The 18253-nt window shown below is 40.5% G+C and overlaps 3 protein-coding genes across 4 annotated transcripts in view; 2 read left to right on the forward strand and 1 right to left on the reverse strand.

Moving 5' to 3' along the window:
• On the forward strand, window positions 1-4131 carry LOC129826161 (P2X purinoceptor 4-like). Its single transcript, XM_055886545.1, has 12 exons — window positions 1-316; window positions 458-605; window positions 1293-1364; window positions 1597-1669; window positions 1832-1928; window positions 2028-2108; window positions 2233-2374; window positions 2621-2757; window positions 2835-2928; window positions 3112-3177; window positions 3343-3453; window positions 3660-4131. The coding sequence occupies exons 1-12, from the start codon at window positions 180-182 to the stop codon at window positions 3687-3689; spliced, it is 1188 nt and encodes a 395-aa protein (XP_055742520.1). The 5' UTR covers window positions 1-179; the 3' UTR covers window positions 3690-4131.
• LOC129826164 (small nuclear ribonucleoprotein Sm D3-like) lies at window positions 3896-17659 on the reverse strand. Of its 2 annotated transcripts, none has more exons than XM_055886559.1 (4): window positions 17184-17659; window positions 16804-16929; window positions 6663-6855; window positions 3896-4066 (listed from the first exon to the last, which is right to left on the reverse strand). In XM_055886559.1, exons 2-4 carry the CDS (start codon window positions 16927-16929, stop codon window positions 4002-4004), a joined length of 384 nt encoding a protein of 127 aa, XP_055742534.1. In that variant the 5' UTR covers window positions 17184-17659; the 3' UTR covers window positions 3896-4001. The 2 variants fall into 2 exon arrangements, with proteins under 2 accessions (XP_055742534.1, XP_055742533.1); XM_055886558.1 differs by having other exon boundaries at window positions 16804-16933; window positions 17184-17654.
• The window catches only part of LOC129826163 (protein GUCD1-like), an 8060-nt gene continuing 6703 nt past the window's right edge, over window positions 16897-18253 (forward strand). Inside the window, exon 1 of the mRNA XM_055886557.1 lies at window positions 16897-16954. Coding sequence (XP_055742532.1) covers window positions 16897-16954 — 58 coding nt within the window. The remainder of the gene's footprint in view (window positions 16955-18253) is intronic.

Raw genomic sequence — 18253 nt, forward strand, 5'->3', positions numbered from 1 at the left:
GCAGTTTCATCATGCCACTTTTCAGATAGGGTATATTTGCCAACTGAGCCAGGGTCAGTTGTAATTTTCATACTAGTCGTTAAAATGATTAGACTATTATCTCAGCAGGCTGTGACACCTCTTTACCTCTTTTATCACTCCCATTGCTAGTTTTCTACAGTGTAACCATAACTCAGAAGATGGGTGGCTGTAGCTCTCAGAGCTGCCACCGCTGTTTCTTTGAATATGAAACTGAAAGAATGATTGTGGTGAAGAGCAAAGTAGTGGGATCCGTCTTCAGATTAATCCAGTTTCTGATCCTCTTTTATGTGATTGGGTAAGTTGGGATTCAATTCTTCTGTTTCTTACATTAAAAAGCCGGTGTTCCACTACATTTACTCAGAGTGGATGTGTGAATGTATCACTTTGTCTCTACATCTGTGCCCCCTTGTCTCCTGTCTGACCTGCTACACTATAGGTATGTCTGTGTGGTGCAAAAGTCCTACCAGGAAACAGACTCAGTGATCAGTTCTGTCACAACCAAGGTGAAGGGCACTGGCTTCACCAACACCTCTGATCTGGGCGCCCGTGTGTGGGACGTGGCTGATTACAACATCCCCCCTCAGGTACAGTGATGGAAAAAGTACACAGTTGTCATACTTGAGTAAAAGTAAAGATACCTTAATAGAAAATGACTCAAGTAAAAGTGAAAGTCACCAAGTAAAATACTACTTGAGTAAGTCTAAAAGTATTTGGTTTTAAATAAACTTAAGTATCATAAGTAAATATAATTGCTAAAATATACTTAAGTATCAAAAGTAAAAGCACAAATCATTTAAAATTCCTTATATTAAGCAAACCAGAAAACCAGGGGCACACTCCAACACTCAGACTTAATTTACAAGCGACGCATGTGTGTTTACTGAGTCTGTCAGATCAGAGGCACTTGGGTTGATAAGTGTGTGAATTTGACACTTTTCCTGTCCTGCTAAGCATTCAAAATGTAACAAGTACTTTTGGGTGTCAGGGAAAATGTATGGAGTAAAAAGTAAATGATTTTCTTCATGAATGTAGTGAAGTAAAAATTGTCAAAAATAAATAGTAAAGTACGGATACCATAAAAAAACTACTTAAGTAGCACTTTAAAGTATTTTTACATAAGTACTTTACACCCCTGCTCAGGTAGCATCATCCTATACTCCATACACGTTACCACTTTTTTGTCAGTTTGAGTTCAGATTGTGTTGGTAACTGTTTTTGTATTTTTGTATAGAAAGATAATTTGTTTTAGGAAAATCTCTTCTGTCTGGCAGGGTGAGAGTTCTTTCTTTGTGTTGACCAACATGATTGTCACCCCCAATCAAACTCAATCGACCTGTCCCGAGGTAAGTTGCTGATTTCTCATTTCAAATACATTGAAATGTGTAAGTCTATATTGTAAAATGTGTATTTATTGTTTGAATTAAAAACTACTGAAAATATCCAGTGAAATGTTAAGCTGGACTGTATTTATACTTAAATACATCAACTTAGAAGATATGCGTTATACAACCATTATTTCAATGGTAATCAAAACTATTTGAATGAAAGTGAAATGTGATCCTGTATCTTCTTAAGCTCCCAAACCAATCCACCATTTGCATGTCAGACAGTGACTGCTTAGAGGGATCCAATGATGTTCGTGGAAACGGTAGGTCTTTATGCCATGCTGATGAGTCCTTGTAAAATTGTTAACAAGGGCAGCAACCAGCAGAGAGACAGCTGAAACTTTTTTTCTTCTTTTAGAATCCTCCTGCAACATATTTGATTAACTAAAGAGCAATGTTTTCTAATCATATTACTCTGTTAAAAGGTATCCAGACAGGGCTATGCATGAACTACTCAGAGACTGTCAAAACATGTGAAGTGCTATCTTGGTGTCCTCTTGAAATAGACATCAACTTACCCGAGTAAGTAAGAACAAATGATAATATGATTCATGGGGGTATACTCATGGGGGTATACTCATGGGGCAAGGTATTATAAGTGGAACACATTTTGTATCATAGACATGCACTGCTGGTTGCAGCAGAGGACTTCACGGTGCTAATCAAAAACAGTGTGACATACCCCAAATTCAACTTTCACAAGTGAGTCATGTTAATTTGTCTGGCATCGAAATGAAACATGAAAAGGAATAAATGCAGGACACCTGCTTGAGAGTTTTACTTTACTCTGTAGAATACCTAATATTTTCTCTTTGGTCTCTTGCAGAAGAAACATTTTGCCTGATGTTAACTCCTCATATCTGAAGCAATGTGAATTCAATCGCAAAACAGACCCTGACTGTCCCATCTTCCGCCTTAAAGACATGGTCTCTGAAGCTGAGGAGGACTTTCAGACCATGGCAATCAGGGTATAACATTTTGCTCTACACTCTCCTCTTAGGTCCTTTACAAGCCTCGATTCTGCATAAGCCCATACTAGATTTTCCTGCAGTTATTCTTAATGCCGTGTTTGGTGTGTGTTGCAATTGAATGAGGGCTTTAATCATCCTTGTTCACCAGGCCACATTTTGGCAGTGGTGTCACTCATTGGTATATCAAATTACACATTTAAATAGATGAATTTGAGATGAGACTATTTGGTTATGTTTGTTCAGGGTGGTGTTCTTGGGATTATGATTGACTGGAGCTGTGACCTGGACTGGCCTGAACATTACTGTGGCCCTAAGTACTCCTTCCGCAGGCTAGACAACAAAATCCCTGAAAACAATGTGGCCCCTGGATACAACTTTAGGTGAAATCAATGAACCTGTGGACACAATACTTTCATAGAGAATAAATACAGCTTTTCAACAAGACTTATTTCCACAGGTTTGCCAAATACTACAAAACCACAGATGGTAGGGAAACAAGAACCTTGATCAAAGCATATGGAATCCGATTTGATGTCATTGTATTTGGAACGGTGAGACTCAACATAAAAAAAATGATCTATTCTTCAAACCACAGGAGTAGAATACTTAATTTTGACAATGTATGAGCTTTATGTTCACAAGATGGTAAAGGCAACAATTGAGACGACCACAATTAGGGTTTCAATGTCAAATGACAAATCGACCTACCTTCCTCTACTGTTCCATCTTTACAGGCAGGTAAATTCAACATGGTTCCGACCATAGTGAATGTAGGTGCAGGGCTTTCGTTTCTCTCTTTGGTAAGTTCTGTTAAGTGGAGCCATCTCCAAAACACTCATTATTTGTAAACAAACATTCCTTATTAGTACCGTAAAGCATTTTTCAGAGAAATGTTAGCCTGTTAATACAGTGTAATTGAGTTGTCATTTTCAGTTTGAAATAGTCATGCAAGTGTGTGCCCTTAGGTGAATGCAGTTTGTAACTGGTTTCTCCTGACATGCACAAAGAAAAGAGATTACTACAGCAAACACAAATTCACATATCTGGACAACACTGATGACAATGCTGGTGAACCTGTGAGTTACTGACTTCTCAAGCTTATTCCACTATATACAGGACCAAATTAATTATCAGGGAATTCTTACAAAAATAACCATCACTATTCTTTGCTTAACAACTGCAACTTGACTGTTAATCAACTTTTTCATTATGCAGATTTGACTTAAATTAGTTATATAAATCATGTATTATTAATCTGACAAATTCTTATTTGTCTGTACAGCTGGGAGAAACAACGTATGGGACCCGGTAGATCCTGCACAGAGAAGTGGTCATTTCACATTGTGGGGGAATGTTGAAGCCATCTTCTTTTGTCCAGACCTCTAGCCATCTCCAGCCCCTGCCCCTAAACATCATCATGAGGCATATACTCATATTTCCTAATATTCCAGATTAAGCCTCGTCAAATGTGAAGTATATAATCTGTTATAAGATACCTTAAAACAAGGTACAAATAAATAGTAAGAAAATAATTTTAATATGGAAATTGTCATTTCACATAATTGATCACAAAAGAATAACAAACAAGTTGTAATATAGAAAGTAGAAAAAAATTTTTTTTAAACTATCGCCTTTTCTGGAAAATATGTCCTCTTCCCATCCCTCCACGTCCTCGACCCCTGGCAGCCACTGTGAAAGAGGAGACAAAGCAAATTGTTTGTCAATAAAAGAGTACAGTACCAGTCAAAAGTTGACACCTACTCATTCAAGGGTTTTTCTTTATTTTGACTATTTTCTACATTGCAGAATTATAGTGAAGACAACAAAACTATGAAATAACACATATAGAATCATGTAGTAACCAAAAAAGTGTTAAACAAATCAAAATATATTTTAGATTCTTCAAAATAGCCACCCTTTACCTTGATGACAGCTTTGCACACTCTTGGCATTCTCTCAACCAGCTTTAGTTTTGTAACCTAGGCTACCTATGTAATTAATGGATCTCGTTCCCAATGATCAGTGCTTTAGTTTAATATGTTGCTGTCCAGCGGTTCTGAATTTGTGATGCACCCGGCTGTCCACGTTTTTCTGTGCAACAGAATTTTAATTTGAAAAGTGTGTGTGTACTAGGCTATTTAATGTACATGACCAGTTTGTCTTCAGTCCATTTTAAAATGGGATAGATGGGCTATGGTATATGTTGAATGTGATAGTCTGCCTAAAACCAGCCTGAGTAGGCCTATGACTCCATTTCTATTCTATTCAGAGAGTTTAGAGAAATTAATAGAATTAGAAATGAGCTATTATCAGGCTGGTTAACGCGATGAACAGTGGCAAGAAAAAGTATGTGAACCCTTTGGAATGACCTGGATTTCTGCAGAAATTTGACCAATTTTGATCTGATCTTCATCTAAAAGTCACAACAGACAAACAGCGTGCTTAAACTAACACAAATTGTATTTTTCTTGTCTATATTGAATACATCATTTATACATTCACAGTGTAGGTTGGAAAAAGTATGTGAACACCTAGGCTAATGACTTCTCCAAAAGCTAATTGAAGTCAGGAGTCAACTAACCTGGAGTCGAATCAATGAGACGAGATTAGACATTTTGGTTAGGAGCTGCCCCGCCCCATAAAAAACACTCACAAAATTAGAGTTTGCTATTCACAAGAAGCATTGCCTGATGTGAACCATGCCTCGAACAAAAGAGATCTCAGATCTAAGATTAAGAATTGTTGACTTGCATAAAGCTGGAAGGGGTTACACAGTATCTCTAAAAGTCAGTCCACTGTAAGACAAATTGTCTAAAACTGGAGAAATTTCAGCACTGTTGCTACTCTCCCTAGGAGTGGCCGTCCTGCAAAGATGACTGTAAGAGCACAGCGCAGAATGCTCAATGAGGTTAAGAAGAATCCTAGAGTGTCAGCTAAAGACTTACAGAAATCTTGGGAAAGTGCTAACATCTCTGTTGATGAATCTACAATACGTAAAACACTAAACAAGAATGGTGCTCATGGGAGGATACCATGGAAGAAGCCACTGCTGTCCAAAAAAACCATTGCTGCGCGTCTGAAGTTCACAAAAGAGCACCTGGATGTTCCACAGCGCGACTGGCAAAATATTATGCAGACAGATTAAACTAAAGTTGAGTTGTTTGGAAGGAACACACAACACTATTTGTGGAGAAAAAAAAGGCACAGCACACCAACATCAAAACCTCATCCCACCTGTACATATGGTGGAGGGAAGGAGCATCATGGTTTGGGGCTGCGTTGTTGCATCAGGGCCTGGACAGCTTGCTATCATCAACGGAAAAATTTAATTCCCAAGTTTATCAAGACATTTGCAGGAGAATTTAAGGCTATCTGTCCGCCAATTAAAGCTCAACGGAAGTAAGGTGATGCAACAGGACAGCAACCAAAAAGACATAAGTGAATCAACAACAGAATGCCTTAAACAGAAGAAAATACACCTTCTGGAGTGGCCCAATCAATCCTGACCTCAACCCGATTGAGATGCTGTGGCATGACCTCAAGAGAGCGGTTCACACCACACATCCCAAGAATATTGTGGAACTGAAACAGTTTGGAAAGAGGAATGGTCCAAAATTCCTCCTGACCGTTGTGCAGGTCTGATCCGCAACTACAGAAAACGTTTGGTTGAGGTTATTGCTGCCAAAGGAGGATCAACCTGTTATTAAATCCAAGGGTTCACATACTTTTTCCAACCTGCACTGTGAATGTTTACACAGTGTGTTCAATAATGACATGAAAAATATTCATTGTGTGTTATTAGTTTAAGCAGACTGTGTTTGTCTATTGTTGTGACTTAGACGAGGATCAGACCAAATTTTATGACCAATTTATCCCTTTTTCCTTTTTTTTTTTTTGTTTTTTTTTTTTTTCATGCAGAAATCCAGGTAATTCTAAAGGGTTCGTATACTTTTTCTTCTGACTGTATGTCTGTTGAATCTGAAGAAGAAAAAAAATTCATCCCACACTCAGCCCCGCTCCACATTCTCACCCAGTCAGGATCCGCTACTACGTCGCAGCAGTGACATAATGCATACTTTTTACTAAACCGCACGTGCTAAATAGTATGAGACGATGAGTAGCCTACATAGTATGCAGTTTAAGTATGGAGTACGCTAGTATTGGTATTCTTACACGGCCAATGACTAACAAGGAGTTGGCATGATGGCACTAACAGACTGGCACCCAGGCTAGTAGGATTCCAAGGTGGGTCTGATTAGGGCCAGAATGTAATGTAAATCTGTACCTTGTGCTTTGAGAATGGCCGCTTTGCCTCTTCCTGCTCCAGCTCCCTGGTTCTTGTTCTTCATACTCTTTAGCATGGGTGCGTTCTTCAGCATGTCAGGGAGAATGAGGAATCGGATCTTGCTGCCTCGGATGTACACCTGCTCCAGCTGGGCTACACGGCCGTCTCTGTGGGTCACTGTGATGTTGGCCATCTGGAGGAGGCAGAATGTGTCATAACAAATACATCACATCTAGATAAGGAAGGGAGAAGGTAGGTTGTGGAGGACAACTTTATGTGTAGCTGAGCAGCCCTCAACTCCTTTCTCTTATATGGAGGCGGAGTTGAGTTTTGATGACTGGTCACGGGATTTGCGAGCAACAACATTGAGTCACCATCAGTCGATTCTTGTAAAAATGTCAATTCTGAAAATGTTTCTCGCTTTTCAAGCGAAGGTCTTTTAAGGGAGTATGCGAGCACGCTCATTCGGTTAGCCGAGCTCGGCTAGGCGTACTTAAGCATGCTGACACCTGAATATGGGTAGGGGTTACGGTTAGGGTAGGGACATCATGGTACCCGGATAGCAGACCAATTGAATCTCAGCTTACCTTATATGTAGTATGAGCAACGAGGGGGGAAAAAGTTGGTGGTTGTATTCGCTAAAAGATTTTATAGCAGGATGAATTTCAGCCTCCGGTGGAAGCGCCGCAGTTGTACAGGACAAACATAGTGTTTTCAGAATTAATTTTTTTACAAGAATCGACTGATGGTGACTCAATGTTGTTGCTCGCAAATCCCGTGACCAGTCATCAAAATTCAACTCCGCCTTGATATAAGGGAACAGAGTTGAGGGTTCCTCAGCTACTTTATGGGGGACTCAGGGATCACAGAGGCTGATTTGCTATTCTTTATTTTACTGATGTAGCTGGCAAGGTAACTGCCGTTTTACTTAACAGAAAAAAAAGTATTTTATTCCCAGTGCTGAGTTAGTAGTGTAACTGACATGTAACGTAAGCTAATGCATTACATGTTTCGACCATTCGACTGAAGTTCTGTCTGAAGTGAATGAACTAGCTAGCTACCACAGCCAGTTCAGCTCTAGATTAGCTATCAGTTTGATTAAATAATTAAGACACATAAATGACTAGAGGAAGTCTGACCACAATTGATTTGATTGTGCCACCTGGCTCAGACTTGCCGTGCTGTGTTAAAAAGACAGGCTGGTTTACCAAAATCCCTAATTTGTTTAGGAAAAACATTCCCTATTCCCTCAACATTTGCTCTCTGTATGGGACACATATGCTTCACATGCACCTGACCAATCGGGCCTAACCTATAGCATATAATTACACGTAACAGCAAAATGGATGGCGAGGACGTGACATATAAACTTGAAACAGGGAAATGTTTACTGGTTGCTCAGGAGGTAAAGGGGAAGTCAGATGTTTGGAATAAATTGGTCTAGTTCTGGAAAATACTGGAGATCAAGAAAAGGTATGGAGTAAGCGCTGTATGCATTTTAGGCCTGTGTGTGTCAAACAGGTGCTGTTAGATTACAATAATTTTAAAGACTGTTTGGAATAATTTATAAGCATACCAAGAGAGTCTGTTGTAATGCTTTTTTGGTTGTAAAGCCTTACAACAAAGACAAAAAAAAGTCACATTCATTCATGAATGCAAATTCTGGTATATTTATTGTTTACGTTAAGTATTTAATGGTCGCTTTTTAAACTAAAATGCTTGATTACATTTCACATCATGAATGACTTGTATGCTGTGTGATGACGAATAAACGATTGATTGATTGATACAGTATCCTATTTAAATCAAATCATTTATATAGCCCTTCGTACATCAGCTGATATCTCAAAGTGCTGTACAGAAACCCAGCCTAAAACCCCAAACAGCAAGCAATGCAGGTGAAGAAGCACGGTGGCTAGGAAAAACTCCCTAAAAAGGCCAAAACCTAGGAAGAAACCTAGAGAGGAACCAGGCTATGAGGGTTGGCCAGTCCTCTTCTGGCTGTGCCAGGTGGAGATTATAACAGAACATGGCCAAGATGTTCAAATGTTCATAAATGACCAGCATGGTCAAATAATAATAATCACAGTAGTTGTCGAGGGTGCAGCAAGTCAGCACCTCAGGAGTAAATGTCAGTTGGCTTTTCATAGCCAATCATTAAGAGTATCTCTACCGCTCCTGTGGTCTCTAGAGAGTTGAAAACAGCAGGTCTGGGACAGGTAGCGCATCCGGTGAACAGGTCAGAGTTCCATAGCCGCAGGCTATAAGTGTTAACATATAGGCCTAAGTAAGTTACGGTATTAAGACTAAACAGGGTGCGCTCTTAGGCCTACATCTTGATGGTGGTTATACAAGGCTGCTATACTAAGCCTACTAATGATGATGACATTACCTATTATTATAATGATGATCATAATAATAAACAGGAAGGATAAAGGAGGGTTATTATTATAAATATTATTTTTATGACAATTTGGAACAGTGTAAGCAACACTATATGAATTACAAATAATAACAGGCTGGTCTAACGAAAAAAAAAAGTATAAAGCCTTTATTACAGCATAGCAAAGATTAAAAAAAGAGGAATTTGTGAAATTGTTGCATGAGGCTTGGTGCTCACGGAATCAGTAGGCTATCAACCAAAACACTCAAACAGGCAACAGAAGCAGGATCACTATTAAAAGGACACCAATAAGAAGAGACTTGCTTGGGCCAAGAAACACGAGCAATGGACCTTAGACCAGTGGAAATCTGTCCTTCGTTCGGATGAGTCCAAATGTGAGATTTTCGGACAGAGTAGGTGAGCGGATGATCTCCGCATGTGTGGTTCCCAAAAATCAAATCAAATTTTATTGGTCACATACACGTGTTAACCAGATGTTATTGCGGGTGTAGCGAAATACTACAGTGCAGTAATATCTAACAAGTAATATCTAACAGTTTCACAACATATACCCAAAATACACGTAAATCTAAATAAGGAATGGATTAAGAATATATATACATATGTCAGAGCGGCATTGGACTAAGATACAGTGGCATATAGAGTACAGTTGAAGTCTGAAGTTTACATAGACTTAGGTTGGAGTCATTAAAACTTGGTTTTTTAACCACTCCACAAATTTCCTGTTAACAAACTATAGCTTTGGCAAGTCGGTTAGGAAGTAATTTTCCCAACTTATTTCAGATTATTTCACTGTATCACAACTCCAGTGGGTCAGACGTGTACATACACTAAGTTGACTGTGCCTTTAAACAGCTTGGAAAATTCCAGAAATTGATGTCATGGCTTTAGAAGTTTCTTTTAGGCTAATTTACATCATTTGAGTCAATTTGAGGTGTACCTGTGGATGCACCTTCAAACTCAATGCTTATTTGCTTGACGTCATGGGAAAATCAAAAGAAATCAGCCAAGACCTCAGAAAAACAATTGTAGATCTCCACAAGTCTGGTTCATCCTTGGGAGCAATTTCCAAAATGCCTGAAGGTACCACGTTCATCTGTACCAACAATAGTAAGCAAGTATAAACACCATGGGACCACACAGCCGTCATAACGCTCAGGAGGAGACGTGTTTTGTCTCCTAGAGATTAATGTACTTTGGTGCCAAAAGTGGAAATCAATCCGAGAACAACAGGAAAGGACCTTGAAGATGCTGGAGGAAACAGGTACAAAAGTATCTATATCCACAGTAAAACAAGTCCTATATTGACATAACCTGAAAGGCTGCTCAGCAAGGAAGCCACTGCTCCAAAACCGCCTTAAAAAAGCCAGACTACGGTTTGCAACTCCACATGGGGACAAAGATTGTACTTTTTTGAAAAATGTCCTCTGGTCTGATGAAACAAAAATAGAATGGTCTGGCCATAATTACCATTGTTATGTTTGGAGGGAAAAGGGGGATGCTTGCAAGCCGAAGAACACCATCCCAACCATGAAGCGCGGGGGTGGCAGCATCATGTTGTGGGGGTGCTTTGCTGCAGGAGGGACTGGTGCACTTCACAAAATAGGTGGCATCATGAGGCAGGAAAATGATGTTGATATATTGTAGCAACATCTCAAGACATCAGTCAGGAAGTTAAAGCTTGGTTGCAAATGGGTCTTCCAAATGGACAATGACCCCAAGCATACTTCCAAAGTTGTGGCAAAATGGCTTAAGGACAACAAAGTCAAGGTATTGGAGTGGCCATCAGAAAGCCCTGATCTCAATCCCATAGAAAATGTGTGGGCAGAACTGAAAAAGTGTGTGCGAGCAAGGAGGCCTACAAACCTGACTCAGTTACACAAGCTCTGTCAAGAGGAATGGGCCAAAATTTACCCAACTTATTGTGGGAAGCTTGTGGAAGGCTACCATAAACATTTCACCCAAGTTTAAATTGTTTAAGGCAATGCTACCAAATACTAATTGAGTGTATGTAAACTTCTGACCCACTGGGAAAGTGATGAAAGAAGTACAAGCTGAAATAAATCACTCTACTATTATTCTGACATTTCACATTCTTAAAATAAAGTGGTGATCCTAACTGACCAAAGACAGAGAATTTTTACTAGGATTAAATGTGAGGAATTGTGAAAAACTGAGTTTAAATGTATTTGGCTAAGGTGTATGTAAACTTCCGACTTCAACTGTACATATGAGATGGGTGAAGCAATATTTACTACAATTAAAGTGACTAAGAGTTTACACATATGAGATGAGTAATGCTGGATACGGAACATTATTAAAGTGGCTCGTGATCCATTTCTAAAAGTGGCCAGTGATTCCTAATCTATGTCTATAGGGAGCCACCTCTGATGTGATAGTGATGGCTGATAAACAGTCTGATGGCCTTGAGATAGAAGCTGTTTTTCAGCTTCTCGGTTCCAGCAGGGTGAACAGGCAGTGGCTCGGATGGTTGATGTCCTTGATGATCTTTTTGGCCTTCCTATGGCATTGGGTGCTGTAGGTGTCCAGGAGTGTTAGAAGTTTGCCCCCAGTAATGCGTTGGGCAGACCGCACCACCCTCTGGAAAGCTTTGCGGTTGTGGGTGGTGCAGTTGCCGTACCAGGCTGTGATACAGCCCAACAGGATGCTCTCAATTGTGCATCTGTAAAAGTTTGTGAGGGTTTTAGGTGTTAAGCCAAATTTCTTTAGCCTCCTGAGGTTGAAGAGGCGCTGTTGAGCCTTCTTCCCCACAGTCTGCGTGGGTGTACCACTGCAGTTGTCAGTGATGTGTACGCCGAGGAACTTGAAGCTTTCCACCTTCTCCACTGCGGTCCGATCAATGTGGATAGGAAGGTGATCCTTCTGCTGTTTCCTGAAGTCCAAGATCACCTTAGTTTTGTTGACGTTGAGTAAGAGGTTATTTTCCTGGCACCACACTCCCAGAGCCTCCCTGTAGGCTGTTTCATCGTTGTTGGTAATCAAGCCTACTACTCGTGTCGTCTGCAAACTTGATGATTGAGTTGGAGTCGTGCTTGGCCACTCAGTCATGGGTGAACAGGGAGTACAGGAGGGGGCTGAGCACGCACCCTTGTGGGGCCCCAGTGTTGAGGATCAGCGAAGAGGTATTGTTTCCTACATTCACCACCTGGGGGCGACACGTCAGGAAGTCCAGGACCCAGTTGCACAGGGCGTTGTTCAGACCCAGGGCCTCAAGCTTGATGATGAGCTTGGAGGGCACTATGGTGTTGAATGCTGAGCTATAGTTAATGAACAGCATTCTTACATAGGTATGCCTCTTGTCCAGATGGGACAGGGCAGTGTGGTGGCGATTGCATCGTCTGTGGATCTATTGGGGGCGGTAAGCAAATTGAATTTGGTCTAGGGTGGCAGGTAAGGTGGAGGTGATATGATCCTCGGCTAGTCTCTCAAAGCACTTCATGATGATAGATGTGAGTGCTACGGGGCGATAGTCATTTAGTTCAATTACCTTTGCTTTCTTAGGTACAGGGACAATGGTGGTCATCTTGAAGCATGTGGGGACAACAGACTGGGATAGGGTGAGATTGAATAGATCTGTAAACACACCAGCCAGCTGGTCTGTGCATGCTCTGGCAGCCTTGCGAGGGTTAACACGCTTAAATGTCTTACTCACGTCGGCCACAGAGAAGGAGAGCCCATAGTCCTTGATAGCTGGCCGTGTCGGTGGCACAGTATTAGCCTCAAAACAAGCGAAGGTGTTCAGCCCGTCCGGAAGCAAGACGGTGTCCACGACGTGGGTGGTTTTCCTTTTAAAACCGTGATTGTCTGTAGACCCTGCCACATACGTCTCGTGTCTGAGCCGTTGAACTGGGACTCAACTTTGTCCCTATACCGACGTTTAGCCTGCTTGATTGCTTTACAGAGGGAATAACTACAGTTTGTATTCTTCCATATTCCCAGGCTTCTTGCCCTGGTTAAATGCGGTGGTTCGTGCTTTCAGTTTTGTGCAAATGCTCCCATCTATCCACGGTTTCTGGTTGGGGTAGGTTTTAACAGTCACAGTGGGTACAACATCTTCTATGCACTTCCTGATATACTGAAACGGTGAATGAGTTTGTGTGTCGATATTATTTCCTGAAGCTACTCTGAACATATCCCAGTCCGCGTGATCAAAACAATCTTAAAGCGTGGATTACGATTGGTCAGACCAGTGTTGAATAGTCCTCACCACAGGTGCTTCCCGTTTGAGTTTCTGCCTATAGGAAGGGAGGAGCAAGATGGAATTGTGTTCCGATTTGCCGAATAGAGGGCCTTATGTGCATTCTGGAAGGTAGTATAGCAATGGTCGAGGGTTTTAGCAGCGCGAGTACAACAATCAATATGTTGATAGAATTTCATCAACAACAAAAAAAAGTTAGCTTATAGCAGTGAACCTTTTTTTGTGGGATACACATAAGGCAATTCTAGGTCTTGTGGCATATTTTGGTTCAACTATCCTCAATTCAATGGAATTGCAACCCTTTGCATGCACAATGTCTTCTTCCATCACATGTGCAGTGCACTCTTCCATCACATGTACAGCTGATTCTCAAGATCTTGCACACTAATGAGATGCTATTGAGCCCACACTACTACACTGTCTGAGCCAAGGACTACATGCTTTCTGGTAAGATTTGATTACAATACTGGGTGGGGTGAATAATTTATATGACATACATGACTTTTTGTTAACTAGTAAATAGTTGCCTACAGCAAAGTGTTTAAATCATTTCTAACTTAACAATTTCTGCTAGTTAGTTTTTGCTACCATGTGGGTTTTAGCTTGCTTGAGCCCGCTAACTGAGGAGTGTTAATTCACCTGTTTCAATACACGTTTAATTTTAAAACATTTATCTTACAAAGGAGTTGTTTAATCTAACTGCTTAACTATTTATCTGTACATGGAATTGTATTTTATTTATTTTTGACAAATTTTATTCTAATCTTTACATAAAAATGCCACGGGCACCATCTGATGTGTGGAGACATTTCCCTGCAGCTAGGAAAAGCTGTGTACATTTGCAAATACTGTGCCAAATCATGTGAAGAATGCAACAAAGATGCAGAATCATCTGGCCAAGTGCATAAAGTTCCCTCAGCGCTCACAACAAGCAACCTTTGACGAAAGTTCCTCTACTTCTAATCGAGGTGGAAATGATGAATCAGACACCTTATCGTTAGCAACAGCTCATGGTCCTCCTTGAATCAGATGTTTTTTTTGACTCAATGGAGGAACGTAGTCAGAGAAATGTTGATGAATGTCTTGCTCGGGCTGTGTATGCAACTGGTTCACCTCTGATGCTCACAGGCAATGTGTATTGGAAGAGATTTCTGAATGTTCTTCGCCCAGCATACACTCCTCCAACCAGACATGCTTTATCTATTAATTTGCTAGATGCAGAGTTCAAGTGAAGGTCAAGCAAATCATAGAGAAAGCAGACTGTATTGCAATCATCGCTGATGGGTGATCGAATGTTCGTGGGCAATGAATAATTAACTACATCTCCACCCCTCAACCAGTATTCTACAAGAGCACAGACACAAAGGACAACCGACACACCGGTCTCTACATTGCAGATGAGCTGAAGGCAGTCATCAATGAACTTGGACCACAGAAGGTATTTGCACTGGTGACAGACAATGCTGCGAACATGAAGGCTGCTTGGTCTAAGGTGGAGTCCTACCCTCACATCACACTCATTGGCTGTGCTGCTCATGCATTGAATCTGCTCCTCAAGGACATAATGGCACTGAAAACAATGGATACACTCTACAAGAGGGCCAAGGAAATTGTTAGGTATGTGAAGGGTCCTCAAGTTATAGCAGCAATCTACCTCACCAAGCAAAGTGAGAAGAATAAGAGCACCACATTGAAGCTGCCCAGCAACACCCGTTGGGGTGGTATTGTCATCATGTTTGACAGTCTCCTGGAGGGGAAGGAGTCTCTCCAAGAAATGGCCATAACACAGTCTGCAAATATGGACAGCCCCATCAAGAGGATCCTCCTAGATGATGTATTTTGGGAGAGAGTGGTAAGCAGCCTGAAACCTATAGCAGTAGCCATTGCACAAATTGAGGGAGACAATGCCATCCTGTCTGATGTTCAGACTCTGCTTACAGATGTAAGAGAAGAAATCCGTACTGCCCTGCCCACTTCACTGTTGCTCCAAGCAGTGGAAACTGCAGTTCTGAAATACATAAAAAAACATGAAGATTTCTGCCTGAAGCCCATACACGCCGCAGCGTACATGTTGGACCCAAAGTATGCTGTCAAGAGCATCCTGTCTGATGCAGAGATCAACAAGGCCTATGGTGTCATCACTACCGTGTTCACCACCTTGGCCTGGACGAGGGCAAGGTTCTTGGCAGTCTGGCGAAGTCCAAGCAAGGGCTTTGGGATGGAAATGCAATATGACAGTCGTGCCAACATATCTCATCAGCCACCTGGTGGAAGGGACTTTGTGGATCTGAGGCTCTTTCCCCTGTTCCCTCCATCATCCTCCAAATCCCACCAACATCAGCCACCTCAGAGCACAACTGGTCCTTGTTTGGGAACACACACACCAAAGCACGCAACAGGCTGGCCAATACAAGGGTTGAAAAATTAGTGGCCATCCGGGCAAATTTTAGGCTTTTTGAGCCTGACAATGAGCCATCCTCAACAAGGTTGGAAAGTGACAGTGAAGATGAGGCCTCATAGAGTCTGATGTTCAAGAGGTGAACATTGAGGTCCAGGGAGAAGACATGGAAGTCTGAGAGGAAGACAACCAAAGCTTTAGTTTCTAGACTATCATTTCACAGATGCATATTGAAAATGTTTTTGGGAGATGCGATGGATCATTGAATATTCCCTTTCTTTTGTTGCTCAGTGAAATCATCCCATGTGAAGTGTCAACTCATTTAATTAGTTCAATTTGTAATAAAATAGTTTTTTACATTTCTATTGGAAGGATTTAATCATTTGAAATGATGTCTACTTATGATAAGTTAAAATATTTATGTTTCTGTCACCATATGATATGGTAAATATATCCAATGCAAAAAACATCTACATTTAAGTGGTATTAATATTAATTTGCATACACTTCTGTTAATTCCCATGGAAAGTTTCCACCTCTGAATATTCCCCAAAATGTGCAACCCTAGTGCTGACTGTCAGCTTTAATTTGAAGGGGTATTTTAATCCATATCTGGGAACCGTTTAGCAATTAGAACGCATTTTGTACGTTTTGGGACAAATTCACTTTGTGTATTAAAGTAGTAAAAAGTTAAGTATTTGGTCCCACATTGATAGCAAGCCATGACTAAATCAAGATTGTGACTCTACAGATAATCCTGAATGAATCGTGAATAATGATGAATGAGAAAGTTAGACGCACAAATAAGACATGCCTCTCACCATTACAATAACAGGGGAGGTTAGCAATTTTAGCAGGAATATTTTTGAGTCTATAACTTTCTTACTCATCATTATTCAGTCAGGATTATACATAATCATTGTGGCATCCACATTCATGTAGAAGTGGTTAGAAACATATTATTATTTACAATAAAAGTGACCCTAAAATATTAGATTGTGTAGAAATGCAGGAAATTAGCTTTAGATGGCCAATAAAATTGAGGGAGGACCCCCAAACCCCCCACTTCTAAAACAAAAGTAGCTCCCCTGACTTTAAAGTTTGAGATTCATGATCATACCTGGCAGTTCATGTTGTCCTCGGCTTCAATGAGTTTCCCGCGGTACACCTCCCCGGTGTTGGTCTCGCAGTTAACAATGTGGCCCTCAGCTTCATGAAGAACTTTGATTGGCACTCCAATGGACATCTTTCTGAGTACCACCACATATACCGTAATGGTTTTAGTCAGAGTAAATAGTTAGCTTAATAGCTAACGTCTGCTTCTTTGCCTATAAAATGAGTAGCTAGTAGCTAAAACAGGATGAATGGAATTGGTTGGCATGAAGTTAGCAAGCATGGTACAGTACCTAGCTAGCTCATCGTGTAACTTACACTGCCACAATATTGTAACTACTCTACTACTATAGCTAGCTAATCATGGTGATAACCGTAATATCTTACCGTTTAAATCCTTGCAAACCAGTTGGCGAATATTCGTGTCAATTATTCAGTTAGCCCGTTAACTACTGTTTTTATGTAGGTCTAGCTATGGGAGAATGCCAAAGATGCTTTCAGCATCTCCAGCGCCGTTAATTTCCTGTTTGATTCACAGCCATGCACGGCGAAAACTACCGTAGATAACTTTGTATGCTGCAACTTACTGCCGACGGTGCAGTTTATTGCCCTACTACCGCTTTATTTTACAAACAGCGCTCAAACCGTTAAAATGCGTGTTTTATATTAAATGTAAAGTGTGCACAATAAATTAATCAATTATAATAATGTAGAATACACTGTGATGGATGTTCTTCTTGTGCGCAACCAGCGTTTCTCTGAGGCAGTGTAGTTTCTGCAGACACTTTTGACTGCTTGGATCAGTAGACTCATTAGCCAGCAAGAATAAGCAAGACATACCAAGAATAAGGCCGTGACCTCGGCGATTTCCCTTCAAAATAAATGTCCCACAATAATGACGTTTAAAAAAAAAAAGATACAAATGGAAAAAGGTTAAATAAGCAATAAGGCCCGATGGGGTGTTGTATATTGCCAATATACCATGGCTACCAAGGGCTGTTCTTACGCACGATGCAAAGCGGATTGCCTGGATACAGCCCTTATACCACAAACCACCAGGTGCCTTATTGCTAATATAAACTGGTTACCAGGCGTAAAAATACATGTTTGTCATACCTGTGGTATACCACAGCTTTCAGCCGATCAGCATTCAGAGCGCGAACCACCCAGTTTATCGCCTTTATAGCACAAGTAATATTATTGACATTATTGTTAACAGCATTAAAAGTAATGATTACTATAAAGTTATCATGGTAACAACAGTAATATAAATAACAAAGCATGATTTATAATGTTACTATTAATTATAATAGTAATAACAGTATTAATAATATTACTATTATAATTCTAATAATCAACGTTAGGAAGCACTATTAAATCCCATTGTTAATTAGCCCATTTATATTGCAAGATGTATATTTTTCATATAGGACATACATATTGTACTGCACACAATT

The sequence above is a fragment of the Salvelinus fontinalis genome, chromosome 28, assembly GCF_029448725.1.
Source record: "Salvelinus fontinalis isolate EN_2023a chromosome 28, ASM2944872v1, whole genome shotgun sequence".
NCBI classification, from domain to species: domain Eukaryota; kingdom Metazoa; phylum Chordata; class Actinopteri; order Salmoniformes; family Salmonidae; genus Salvelinus; species Salvelinus fontinalis.